The sequence below is a fragment of the Corapipo altera genome, unplaced genomic scaffold, assembly GCF_003945725.1.
Source record: "Corapipo altera isolate COAL_440 unplaced genomic scaffold, ASM394572v1 2b, whole genome shotgun sequence".
NCBI lineage: Eukaryota > Metazoa > Chordata > Aves > Passeriformes > Pipridae > Corapipo > Corapipo altera.
The window spans coordinates 17,814,662-17,829,355 of NW_020884874.1; the positions used below are offsets into that span (position 1 = coordinate 17,814,662).

A 14,694-nucleotide genomic window follows, 5' to 3' on the forward strand; every position below is an offset into this window, starting at 1 on the left:
TAAGTTTCAGGTAAAATTGGAAAGAGGAAAATGACAAAAGCGAGTTAATCAAAACTGAAGAGGTGAAGCCTTATTTAGCTTAAGCTGTAGGGTATAGTTGTCAATGACACAATAGTATTTGCTAAACAGTTCGTTAAACTGACATTTGCGTGTATTCTTAGGGGGAATGAATTAGTTGAGATAAAATTTGACATACATAGCCCTTGACATTTTAATGCAAGTTTAAGCACTGCATTTCAAGCAGCTCTTGTACTCATTAGCAAGGCACAGAAGGGAGTTGTGCTTTCACTTACTAAACCATTAATTTATTAAGATAGTGAGATATTTATTAGAAATACAACAAACCTTGCCAAATATACAATTTCTAATACAATTATTATAAATATGTATTTATGATGAAAAATTGGATGCTGAGTTCTGACATATGTTTCCCTCTACTATTCTAGTTCTGAAATCAGCTCTAATGATAGATTAGGTCTTACAGTAAGAAAACTCACAGAAATTTTGTCTTTAGGGATTAAATATAAGATACCAAGAGATTAATTAATCAGCAGTTATTTACATCTACTCCAAATGAGCTATTTGCAACAGATAATTAAAACTGGTATTGGGTAGAAGAATTTTGAGAGCTACTGAATCACCTGTTGAAAAATTTATGTTCAGTATTGTCCATCTTCATATTGATGTGCTTGTATAACTTGAGAATTTAAATCAGGGAGTACCTTTCTCATTAAATTATTTTAATGCTGACATATCTGTCTTCTCCACTGCTGATTATCAAGTTGCAAGTCTTTTTGCTCAGCACAAAAACTTTTCTCTCCTGTATGCTGCTGTCTGAGATTAGATTTTAGTGAGAAATTGACCTTTTTTGACAATATTTTAGGGTCAGACCACTGCCTTACACAGAGCATCAGACTTGAAGCCCACAGTCTTGATACAATTGTCCTAGTTAGAACAGCTGGGACCAGTTCATCACTGTATGGGTGTAACCCAAAACTGTGTATTCTATAGCCTCCCATGCCATTTCCCAGAAACTGTTATCAATAGACTATTTACACCATCTGCCCAGAGCAGCCTGACTCCTCAGGCTATAAGCTGAGTGTTAAGAGGCCTGCGAGATAAGAGGGTGCTCCTCACACCCATTGTGGAACTCCCTGCTCTGAGGGAGGTACTGGGCATTCCTGCCTGAACTGGACGATATATAATTTTGAGGTCTTGGGACTTTTTTAACCACTCATGGGATCCAGAGGAAGACTGCAGACCACCACTGTCAACCAGACTGCAACCACCACTGTCGACCAGACTGCAACCACCACTGTCGACCAGACTGCAATCACCACTCTTGACCAGACTACAACAGCACTCTCACCAACAGGTTTTCCCCTCTTCTTTTACTTTGGACTCAGGGGGCCCAATGAACACCACTCTGTTCATGCCCCAGGGTACTGGGTTATACATTTGGGTTTTGTGGGTTAAAACCAATTATTTGTCTGTATAATCATACTTATTGTATTATTTTATTAAACTGTTATTCTGATTTATAATCTCTCTTTTGAGTTGGGTTCATTTCCCCTACTGGTTTACTTTTAAACCAGCACAAAGATGTACTAAATAAACTACTGAGTACCTCAACAAAGTGAGTTCTTTACCACTACTAGCCAAAAAATATTGTAGAGTGATGTTCCCACTCCATCCTTTTAACAGATTACAAGAAGTAACCTTTTCTTTTTATGAAGAAAGTTACAGATTATCACCAGTGAAAAGCATTGGAGATGTTGTTTTCTTGAAAAGAAAGTGAGTATAAAAACTCCATGCCACATAGCCAAACAGCTGGGTTTTTTATATCCTACAAACAGGTTGAGATTGACTGCACTCAAATATCTTGACAAAGTAACTTCAAACACCAAAGCTCTAAGCAGAAAAATGCACCACATGGGTATTATAAATTTGTATGAGAACATGGTGCATACTTAAAATTCTTAGAAACTTTGTAAAGTGTTAAAGTAACTCAGCAGATGATAATATACATTCATGCAGAGTGGTACCATTTTTACTGTTGCATTAAGTAAAACAACAGAGGCATCTAGCATGATCCATGTTTTCATATCAGTTCATGCTAGAAACATGCAGAGAAAGAGGGCTGGAAAGAGTGGTTTTATGCTCAACAATGGTGGTGAGGCACAATCTGGGCACAGTACTCAGCACTGGCTGATGCGGCTGCAGAACCCTCAACTCAGGCTGAGATCCAGAGACAGGATGCAGATTTTAGCCTCTGAGACTGCAAAAACTGCCTGGGACCTTGCTGAGGTTGAGGGAGAAAGAGATTGTGTCCTTGCCTGCAGAATGTTTGATGTGGCTGGGGATTTGTGTATTACCAAGAAAAGGACTGCAGGGCCATGTCAGCAGTCTGTGCAGCATCAGAGGTGATAAGAAAGAGATTAACTGATTTTTCTCTGTGACTCTGCAGCCTGAAGCCATAACTGTATGAAAATAGAGGCAGGCAGTGCCTGTTGGTTCAGAAATGGGAACTCCCATGATGGTGTAGACTGCAAATCAGTGACTTCTGACACCGTGACTGGTACTTCTTCTTTGCCTGCAGATTGGCAGCCAGATGATAGTTCAGTGCCTGGTAGCAGGCAATGGGCTGGGAGCTCTGTTCAATGACACGTGAGCCAGCTTTGCCTATGTCACCCAGAAGCATCAGGAGGAAACTGGGTGACACCAAGTGGAATATAAGCCAGTATTGTGCCCTTGCAAGTAAAGAAAGCCAGGAGTATCCTGGGCTGCATTACTTAGACAGTCACCAGCAGGTTGAGGGAGGTGATGAGAGCACACCTGAAGCACTGAGTCCAGTTCTAGGCTCCTCAGTACAAGAAAGACATGGACATCTTGAAGCAAGTCCAGGAAACATCCAGGAATATGATTAAGAACTTGCAATGTGCATCCTGTAAGGAGAGGGTGAGAGGGCTGGAGTTGCTTAGCCTTGAGAAGTCTCTGGGAGATTTTATCAATATGTTAAAAATATGTGGTGGGGTGCAGGGTGATACTTTTCTCTGTTCTGAGAACCCTTGTTCACTAGTATATGAGACTTATCTAATTCCAAAAATGGCAGAAAATTTCTTAGGCGGCATCTGTCACTTCTCAGTAACAGAAACTCAATGAAATGTGTTGTGAAATTCTAGTCATATGGCTGGATGGTCTGATGGTCATCTGGTTGGAGCATGTTGCAAGCCCTTTCGGATGATGTTGTTGCAGAAGCTAGGATTGGAAGCATCCAAGTAATGCCCAGTGCCCCTACCCAGAGCTGAGAAAGGTTACCTTGTAATTAAAACCAATTTAAAGGGTTTTCCATTAAAAGGGTGCTGGAAAAAGGTGGCACTGTAGACGTGGCAGACACAAGAAGCTTTTTAAGAATGAGTGGCTTGTGGAGGAGAGGCACTATAGATTTAATAATAATATAAAATAATATAAGAAATCCAGCAGAAATAAAATCATATATGAGATCTCTGTGAACTAAAATTCAACACCTAAACTGGGTCAGCACAGCTTTAATGTTATATCAGCAACTGCCCAAAGTTTGGAACTGAGTGGGTCTGGATGAAGGAAGGCTAAGAATGTAGTGTCAGCCTTCTGTAACCCTTTGGCAGACTCTGTAGGAGTCAAAGGGAATGTAGTGCAAAAGAGTATTTCTTAAAAAGCTGAATGTTCTTGGTGCAGGTGGTAAAGGAACCCATGATGTAGTCTAAAACATTGCACAGATCCTAGTCCAAGTTATGAACTGCTGAATAATTGTTATGTAAAAATAACCAGAAAATACTAAAAATGCAACATCCCAGGGGAATGAAATCTGCCAAAGTGCAACTTCAAAACAGAAAAGATGGTGAAACATCTAAAAAAAATCAGGCAGCCAAGAGTTTAAAAATAAAACAGCACACACATGCATGCTACGTTTTAGACTGGTTCCAAAAATCATAATACATGTTTAAAGAATAAACTAAGGAAAGGTAATAGATATGAAAAGTGAACTGGCATAATTTATGAATGGACATCATGTCTTTTCCTGCAAATGAGGAAAATAGGTAGGAAAATAAGCTCCAGCAAGTGAAATGTTAAACCACAATAAAAATGTGAAAAAGATTCTGAGTGACTGAGTTGAAATAAACCTTTTTTCAAACACATCAGATTCAGGAAGTCTGGTAGAGAATTGATGGGCTTGAGAGATGATCAAAGAGTGTTCAAGAAAGATAAGGTCATGGCTGAAAAACTAAATTAATTATTTGAATCAGTTTTTCTATAGAAACTGTCAGGAGAGTTTCTGCAGTGGAAACGTTATTTACAGGAGAGGAGTTGGAGAAGCAGTTGCAAACTAGGTTGTTAACTGAAGAGGTGCAGAAATAATTGATAAATTGAATAGTGAAAAGGAACTCAAGGCTAACATAGGTGAATTATAACAGTTATTATTTAACTCCTCACTTTCAAATGTTCTCAGTGACTAAGGAGTGTGAAGTGTCAAATGAAACACCACTTTTTTAGTAACATTCCTTAGACATCCCAGGAAACTACAGGTCTGGAAGCCTGATACCTGTTCAAAGCTAATTAGTAGTAAAGAAATGCAATGAAGAATAGAGCTGATAGAAAGATACATTTCTTTGTTCCAATTTAAGAACTAGGAAATATTAAGTGAATTTAGTATGAAGCAGGATTAAAACAAGCAAAAGAAGGATCTCTTTCTCTACAACATGTAAATGAGATGAGAAAATCCTTATTAGGTGATGGGTGTAGATATTAAGGTGAGACTGAGTGAGTTTGTGGAAGTCCTTTGGGGCTTGCCAGCAGTACAGAAACTACCTGTAGCTCAGGAAATCCCCGAGTATTATGTATGCTTGCCTTCATCTTATTGTTAGTGTGTTGGTTTGGATGCTGAGTAAGGCAGGGTACCAAGGTAGGTAGGTCTTTTGGTTCTGACATGGTCCAGAGATTCTAATGTACTTGAGATGTCCTTTGAATACATTTGGTATATGTTCAACATTCTTGCGGGCAATCTATAAAAACAGAAAACTGTAATAGCAGCATTTGTTGGTAATGCGAAATTTAAAATAATTTGTTCTATAGCAGCTTATTATCCTATGAGAAAAATGCTATATGAAAATGAATGTTGCTAAATGTAATGTGTTGCAATGTAATACATGCAAGAAGAAAAAAGAATTATGCATGAATGCTGATGGGCTAGTTTTGGACTAAATTCTCTTCAGAGTAGAGAGCTTGTAGCATTCTCCGCAGTTCTCAGAAAAAAAAAAAGTTGATTTATCGTCATACTGAATTTTAAAAATGAAAAGATGTTGACTGCTCAGAATTTTCTCAAATGAAAAATTAGAATACTGTCAATTAAATAATTATGAGTTCCAGGTTTAAAAGGAAAAAAGCCCCAAATAAACAACAACCCCACCAGAACCAGTTATTTTTGTTGGTTTTTTTAAAAGAAAAAAATTTCCTCCCACTGGGCAAGTATATGTAGTGATGAAAAACATTACAATGGAAGAAGAGAGTAGAGCTATAAGAGAGAGAAGGGCAATTGGTAGACTTCAAATACTGTGACTCAGATTCACTCTGTAGCTCAGGAAGCATTTAAACTGTTTAGTCAGAGGAAGTGATAATATATCAGAGGGATCACTCTCTAAATGCCCTCTTTCTTTTATTCCTTCATAACCATTTTCTTCTGACCTCTGTTGAAGGTTCCTATAGATTCCATTTGGTGGAATAAAATCCCAGACAAATTCCATGTTAAGGAAAGGTTTTCTGTGGTTGAAATCTGCATAGCTTTCATTTAGAATGCAAAATGATGATTGCTTAAGTGTTGGAATTAGTGAATAAAAGTTGTCCATGAAACCTGAAGAAAATTTGACATTGTCCTCTCATGGGGTCTTGGATTATCCAAATTATAACAGTCAATCTCTACTAGATTAGCCTTGCAAAATAGATGTACTGCTGGCAGATAGATCCTTTTAAAAAGGGAGTCTATTCTCAAATGGATGCCTCTTGCTTTATTTTGTTAATTTACATTTTAGTTCTGTAAACCTACTATGCCAAGGTGGTGATTTTTTCCCCCATCAGTGTCTGAAGACTAAATTTGTTCTTTTTAAAAAAGATATAAGTCAAAAGGCATGACTGCTATTTAGCTGTGTCACTTCTTGTCAAGCTGGTTCTGTTATTCATACTTTCAACTCTTCCTTATTCTGCTACATGGATTTTACCTGCATCTTTCTGCCACCACCCCCAAAAAGCTTTATTTTCATCTTTTTGAAGAGGTGGTCAAATTGCCATACTGCTTATCGTCAAGGTGCTGTTGTTGTATCAGAGTGAGCAAGGAGATGTTTTCAGCACTAGTTTAGATACGTTTCTTCTTTAGGTCAAATATCAAAGTTCAGTTTTTAGTATTCTATTGCTTTAAACCCATCTATGTTTGCTAGCTGTAAACAAGAAATCTCTTGGATCTAGTTTAAAGGAAGGAGGCAACGGTGTGAAAAAATACTCAGAAGAAATATGTTTCCTTGCTCGGAGGTACATATGATACAGAGAAGTCTTGAGGCATGTGTTTTTACTAAAATCCTGCTTCTTTTGGAAAGATCTATCAATTTCCACTTGACCTATTGTTACCATCTCCAGGGTTTTTTTAAGCTTGCTCTCTTCACACGTCCTCTCTCTCTTCACCAGGGACTTGAGCAGTTCTCTGGTCATGTGTTTTTGTCCTATTTGTAGCCAGAGGTTTCTCATTCAGGACTTCCTCCTTTCTTCCTCTGGGGTTTTTATCACAATCTTTTGTTTGCACCCTGTCTTTCTCATAGCATTTTATTCTGTTAATTTCCAGCCAACTATCTTCTTTCACTTAATTACTTGTAGTCAGGAGCAAAATTGAGGCAGAGCTCAAAGTGAAATGCGGAGGCGGTAGTGATATCACCTGTTCCTGGAGATAACATGGCAGAAACCTGGAGGTGCTGATTCATACATAGGCAAGATATGATAGCTGCTCCTGGCAGAGTGGCTCCCAGTGATTTTGTGTACCTGGGGATACAGTGGAGCAGGATGCTGGACATGATGAGGTTTAAGGTTTCCCTCTTGATAGAGAAAATCACAGGATTTGTTAGGGTTGGAGGGGACCTCTAGAGATCATTTAGTGCAACCGCTCTGCCAAGGCAGTGTCACCTACAACAGGTTACACAGGAATGCGTCCAGGTGGGTGTTGAATGTCTCCAGAGAGGAAGAATCAACAATCTCCCTGGGCAGCCTGTTCCAGTGCTCTGCCACCCTCAGTATAAAAAAGTTCTTCCTTAATGTTGAGATGAAATTTCTTGTGTTTTAGTTTATGGCCATTACTCCTTGTCATGTCTCTGGGTACCACTGAAAAGAGTCTGGCACCATCCTCTTGCCACCCGCCTTTGAGATAAATGAGTAAGTTGATAGTATCACATAGCCAATGCAAGACAGTAGTAAGTCTTCTATCCAGTACCTCCAAAAACTCCAGGAAAGAAGAGCTATTGCTTTCCTGGGAGCAGGAGATTTACTGTCTCTTTCCTCAGTGTGAGGCAGCCACTGCTGAGTGAGTGCCAGCTGGCATTCAGAGTGCAGCTGTTTGCCTAAAACAGTGATAATATCACCATATTCAATGACAGAAAATGATTGTGTGTCCTGACCTCTCACTCAGAGGACTGAGGTAAGAGGCAACACATGTTAATTGCAAAGAATAAATAATTTTTTATTCGTTCTAATGTTCTGCACATTTGGCTCAGCATCTGAACATTCTTTCAGTGTACCAGCCTGTAATAAAAATGCCCCAATTAAAATTTAACACTTCAGAATACAGGAAAATTAATGGTTTCTTTCCTCCCTCCCCCTAGGTGCTCATTAACAGTGGTTTGCTGTACCTGACTTGCTTCTTCGTGTAGGCCTTTTCCAAGAACAGTTCTGTAGCAGCCCATCTGTTTTATTTAATTGATTCAGAGCTAATGTATGCCATGATCAGCTACAAAGACAGGAGGGGAAGGAGATCTCTTATTTTTGTTGCCTTGCCCTTGATGCTGCAGTTGGGGTCAGAGAGTCTCTTTATGAAGGAGCCACAAAGCCCACTTACCTAGAAGTCTAGACTTTAGGATAGGGCAGGCAGAGAAAGGAGGGGTAACCTTCACAGAAACCACAATGTAGGCAGAGAGAAGTAACATCTTTGGAAAAACAAATGCTAAACAGAGTTCTCAGAAGTGATAAAGATTTTCCTGGGGGACCAGGTGAAAACAGTTGCAAACCAGGAAATTGTTTCACCTTGCTGAGAACAAGATTCAAAGGAGAAGTATTGTGTAAAGAGACAATGGGTAAGGAGAGATGCTAATGAATGCTTATTTTGTCTCATCTAGCTGTTATAGCTTTCAGTATTTCAAGAGTTACCTTATCCTGGCTTTTGAATGCACGTAGTTCAGAAGCCTTTTGATTATGATCCCTCTAAGAGGTGTAAACTGACACCTGTTGAATTCTCAGTCCCATTCCAAGTACACACTCCTTTAACTCAAAATTTCTGAGCCCATTGGTATGATAACTTTAAAATACCTGTTTTCAGACTACAGGAGGAGAAATGAGTTGCTTGCGTCATGGACACTGTTAGAGGGCCTGGGTACACACATGCAGTTTGTGCTACAGTCTTTCTGTAGATAATGACTTTCCTTTGCTCAAAATGTTTTTATTGTAAAGACTCTTCATAGCTGAGGTCTGTGGACAATTCGGCTTTTTAAAGAAAGAAGGTATTTTACATGTACAAATGCATTCGCACAGTGTGTGTAGTGATATTTGTTGTTGTAATTATGACAGCTTTGATGCCATCTAATTCCTTACTGCATTAATAATTTTTCAGATTCACACTTCTCTAATTAACGGAAGGCCTAGTGCTGATGATCCTTCACGGGAATTACTGGAATTCACCTCTGCTCGCTTTATTCGCCTGAGATTCCAGAGGATACGGACGCTAAATGCTGATTTAATGATGTTCGCACACAAAGATCCAACTGAAATTGATCCCATTGTTACGAGGAGGGTAAGTTCTGACAAGATGGTAGAAATGCATGTGTAGTTGTTCTCTTACACTTGTAAATGCTGTACCCGCCTTTGTTTGCCATAGGAAATTTTGGGAGATGATGAATACCTGTTTTTACGTATCAAAATCCTGGTGATGCAGAATTCCCTGTTCACTCAGTTTTTTTATCTTCTCTGGACTGGAAGTAACAGTTTTATCTTTTATGCTTAATACTGTTATTATTAACATAAGCACACAGCTCCTTTGACTGCAAACATTTGGATGCAGGTATTTGGCAAGTGTTTGCTGTTAGTGTTCTCTTGCCTCTTCTGCTGCTCAGTCCTTTGCTGCATTTAACGTTCTTTGAGCACTTCCTTTCAGTAGAATTTCTAATTGTACTATAAGTAGTAGTAGGGTCTGAATGTAGCACTTCTAGCATTATCATATGATTGACGCTAGCAGTAAAAATTTTACATTTTTGCTTTAGCTTAAAAGAATGGGTGCAGCACTCAAACTCACACCATACCCCGGTCTTGTCCACTGTCCCTTGTGTGTATACATATCTGTTCATGTGTATATATATCTATTCTTTCTGTAATCTTTACTTTCTTTCTATGCCTCTTTTCCTGCTGCTTAAATGTTGTGTGTTATTCTAGTTTTCCTCTTGATTTTTCTACCAAACATTCTCAAAAGCTGGTTTGGGGGATATATAACTTGCCACATTTTTTTTGTTTCTGCTCACTTCTTCCTCCTCTTGGTCACCATAGTTTTCTTTTGGAAAGTTTAAGTCACCACTACAGTAAGTCCTGTTGTGAAAGGAGTGTATTGTTATCCTTCGCTTTAGTTAATATCATTTGTCAATGGTGAATAACTGCAAAGAAACTTTTTTTTCTTCTGTTCCGTATTTCTGGGTTTTGTTTCCTCATCTAAATACATAGAGTCATGGCTATTTCTGAAAGTTTGGAATGAGCCATTCTCTTTTATATTACAAACTTAGAAACCCTTCCTGTTCAGTGCAGTTATTGCAACCTCACTAATCCTGGAAACTGTGTGTTTATGTAAAAGTGGACATTTAATAATCTGATTCTAAGTGAATAGAAATGCAAAATTAAATTCACATTTTTAAAGTAATTTTATGCTCATGAAAACTGAGTGCAGGACAATCCACTGATTTCTTAAACCAACAAAGAACGGTAACTTCTGCGTGGCATCTCTCCATGAGGCTGTCCTCAAAGGAACAAGGAGCAACTGAAACTTGCCATCCTTGACGGAAAACAAAGGGTAGCCACAAATTATGTATTTTCTGTGTTTCGTAAGCTTGACTATGAGTGATAAGAGTTCTTATTTTGTTTAATATATTTATTCATGATCTGATAAAGAGGTTGAACACAGTAACAGCAAAATTTGCAAATAGCGTATGTTTGGTTTGTTGTTAGTTGTTAGCATGTTGCAGGACCCTTGCCAAAAATAGATGAAAATGGGCAAGATTCATTGTTCCCAGATGCTGTAATACATGATTATAAATATCTTTCTATCCTTCATTGTGGTTAGGGCTCTTAATCCTCACCAAAGTAAAAAGAGAAATTGTCAAATGGCAGAACAGGTCAAAAGTACTTAAAGCTCAGTAGTGAAGACTATTCCATGATCATTCAAAAGGCCAATTGCGAAAAACAGTTCTTTTCTCCACAGTGCAGTGAATGCCCAAGTTAGACCCAGCTAAGGTGAACAAAGGTATTAGTTTTTGTTCTAGCTTTTCTCTTCTCCCCATCATCATGCCTTTTCATTTTCGTGTTTTCTGAAGGGAATAAATTCTGTAGCATTTGACTTCTCATTATCCAGTGTGCATATAACCTTCTTCTATTCTCGTGTTTTTTGTATGCTGTGTATAAATTGACGTGGCTCTTGTGACTTCAAACAAATGGAACCGTGCCACTTTATACCCTTTCTTTCACTCAGCCTGAGTCTGTTGATCAAGACATGTCTTGGATTACACTGCCTGCTATATTTGTAATAGATCAAAAAAAAAAAATAAAACAGGACCTGACAGTTTTGTCACCAGAAATGAATTCTGCAGTTTGGCACCTGCATTTTACAATCCACTTAGCAATTCAATTTCTGTTTTGTCTTACAGTATTACTATTCTATAAAAGACATCTCTGTTGGAGGCATGTGTATATGTTCAGGCCATGCGAAGGCTTGTCCGCTGGATCCAGTGACCAATGTATGTATTTGTTTTTTAATGTGACTTATTTATAGGGTGCAACATGAAAAAAACCCAAAACCAACTTACAAACCTGATAATGAAATTCCTCAGATTTCTGTGAATTTATGTCTGTTCTTTATCTGGAAGAAAGTCAGAAGCAGTGCCAGGATGAAACAGTGCAAGCAACCAGAATGATAAACATTCTTTCAATGTCAGCAGAGGCTTTCCTGAAATGAAAGAATAGGCTTCAGATAATTCAGTCCATATTGGAAGTTTCCTAGGAAAAACAGAAATCTGGGTTACTCTATGTAGCTGTAGAAATGAGTACTGTCAGTCTTTCTTTTCCTCCTTGATATTAATCAAGGAGTTTCCTAAATGATTGCCAAGTATTTAATTGATACTTGTAAAGAAATGTTGACTCTAGAATGGTGCATTTACTATGCAGGAAATATTAACTGAGTTATCGGTTAAGCTAATCTAGAAAATCATGAGTTGCTTATAATGTCTTCCAACTTGTAACTTTCTTTTTGCACATACACAACATAATAAAAACATAAGCAATATAATTGATATATAGAAATATAACTTGTTACTGATTGTCTAACTGTATGCACTCACTAATACAGAATTTCCTGTCTACTAATATTAAATACCACAGTGTGGGATCTTCTCATACACTATTCACTTCAGTAGGAGCTTTATAGGATTTAACAGAAAATCTTGTTTGTATTTGACATTGAGCCATTATGTAGAAAATCATTAAAAAAAAATCTTACAGTGAATGCATTTACAGATCTAAGCAGTTTCTATGGATCCTTGTAAAATTTTTGCAAACTCCTTGGTTTAATCCTTCTGAGCCTTTTCTGTAGTGATGTGTATAGCAAGTGTCGAACTGTTGTTTCAGATGACCTTAGTGATTGAACTGCAGCATTGTTAGAATTAGGCCACCTGTTAGAATTGGGTTTGCCTCAGAAAATAAGTGCTGCTACTGCAATTAATACATTCTTCAGATAATATGGGTACTAGATAAAATAAAACCTTTCAGAGAAGTGTGGGATCCTGTTTTGCAGGATGTCAAATATGTATTTGTTGTCTGACCAATATGAAAAATAGCATAAATGAAACAACTCAAGCCAGAAGAGATTTGGAGGTTTAGCTTTCCAGGGATACTCTTTAGACTGAGCCATTCCAAAACAGGCTTATAAACATTATGACTGTAGTTGTTATCAGAAAGAATCTTTCCCTTAGCATTGCAGAGAATAAACTTACCGGAATTAACTGCCATGCTTTTCTGAAGCATTCCTTAACTTAGTCTTGTTTTGCAAGATTTATGCTTTGTCCTGTGAGCCATAGAATTTTTCTAGCCTTCTGCTGTGACCTTAAATGGCTTCACAAGGACCATGGAGAATCCCCTTCACTGAATAACTATCAAAAAGCCAATTTTTACTTCTCATTTCTCCAAACCACAGTTTCTTTTACATTTTTCCAAGCTGCTTTTGTGGCTCGGAGAGTTTGGGTGTTCCGTACAGCAATATTTTCATACTGGTACTATGTGGTCTGCTGAGGAACTGAAAAGTGTCTGAAAGGCTGGACTTGTGTTCTAAGGGGAGAGTCTAGAATGGCTCACTTCTTCTGGGGTCAGATCAGTTTTCCTGTAATGTGACACTGTATTTGAAGACTACCAGCACTTCGGCTTATTTACTGTGTTGGGGAACTTTCATTCTCCCATCCTCCTTTCTTTATCCAGTTGAAATTTAGTTCTCCTACATCCTTAGATTCTCCTTAGATAATCTGGCCAACAATCTTCCTTTGTTTTTTGGCTGTTTTGTTAAAATAGAGCTACAGAAGTTAAACACATTTAGTGAATGGAGGATACATAAGTGAATAAAAATGAATAAACAAAGGAATTACAGAGTATAGCCAGTCTCAATGTTTTCATAATTTGAACTGGAACGCAGATTATGTACATGGACAGATTCTTCAAATCATCACATTGTGTAAATATTTGTTTTTCTTTTAAATTAGAAATCCATCTGTCAGTGTGAGCACAACACATGCGGAGAGACGTGTGATCAGTGTTGTCCTGGTTTCCATCAAAAGCCTTGGCATGCTGGCACTTTCCTGCATAAGCATGAATGTGAACGTAAGTTGAAAGCAGTACAGAAGAAAAAGTTTGTTGCAACTGCTAGTGAAAACTGAAATTGGGTCCTAAAATATTTTACAATTAGTTTTGTTTCTAACCACATTTGTTTATGAATAACTTTTGATGTGATGTTATTCGCTTGGTTAGATGGACTCAAAAGACTTAACAGAAAAATTATATGTCGAATTGTGGTTTTATTGAATGTGGAATATTTTATCATAACATAGTGATACTTGGGGAATATTGTATCATTTTTTTTCTTGTTTGGTTTTTATAATTATGATGGGGATTTTTTGATAAAATAACAGGACTGTATGCCGGTAAGTAAAAAGTCTTTTTACAGATTTTTCATTATTTTAAACTTTAACAGCGTAATTTTTGTATAAATGACACTTTTATATGTTATACTGTTCATCCCTGATGAACATTATATTTTTATATGATCAAAATATAATTTGAATGTGTGATTTTTTAACAGAAAATACAAAGTATCTAGTTTTCCAACATGGAATGAAAACATACTTAGAAATGTCACCTTCCCACAGGGTGGGAATTTCATTTTCAGCTTTATTGTAGTAAGGGTAGTTGTAATTGAACTTTAATATCTTACTTCCAGAGGTCATATACTACGTATATTTCCAAACATAATAAAATCTAATGCTCCATTACATATAAGTGTTTATTCATTTGTAGGTTTTCAACTTACCATGAGTGATTAAAAGTAAACAAATAGGAACAGATATGCCCATATTAAAAGTAGCCATTGCTTATTTGTGTCCTGTAAACTTTGGCCACAGAGGTGATTGTTTCAGTTAGGGCTGTGTCTGCGCTGGGAATGCATTCTGGAATGAAATCAGGGTACATTTATTTTCATGTTTAACTTTTGAGAGACACTTCTTATGCCCTGTTCAACCCTTAGTGAATTGTTGTACTGTCACGGTAGAAACAGTTCCCTGGGATCTGATTCAGATGTAAGGAGAATGCCTCCCTACAATGTTGACAAGCTTTGAATTTCTCTGTATGTGGAAATGAATGTTTTAATACCACAGAGGAAGGGAGAGAAAGTGAGCTACCTCATTTTTACAGCAATAGATTATTAGTTTATCTTTTCTGCTTAGGGACCTGAAGTCTAGAGTTCAGATATGAACTTCAAAAGAAGTTTTAAGATTGGGAATCCTTTTGTTCTGACCCAGTTCTTACATGCGTATGTGCGAGTCAAATATTTTTAGGATGTCTTTCAGCTTTCATTTGACTTATTTTAATTTACTCATACCATTCTGCTGCTTTCCTTACAGC

The 14,694-nt window shown here is 37.5% G+C and overlaps 1 protein-coding gene across 2 annotated transcripts in view; it reads left to right on the forward strand.

Annotated features, from left to right (window-relative positions):
• The window catches only part of LAMA2 (laminin subunit alpha 2), a 275,987-nt gene that overhangs the window by 36,743 nt on the left and 224,550 nt on the right, over positions 1 to 14,694 (forward strand). For both annotated transcript variants that reach the window (XM_027632844.1, XM_027632852.1), the window contains exons 4-6: positions 8,894 to 9,073; positions 11,184 to 11,273; positions 13,281 to 13,398. In XM_027632844.1, the coding sequence (XP_027488645.1) occupies positions 8,894 to 9,073; positions 11,184 to 11,273; positions 13,281 to 13,398 (388 nt within the window). The remainder of the gene's footprint in view (positions 1 to 8,893; positions 9,074 to 11,183; positions 11,274 to 13,280; positions 13,399 to 14,694) is intronic.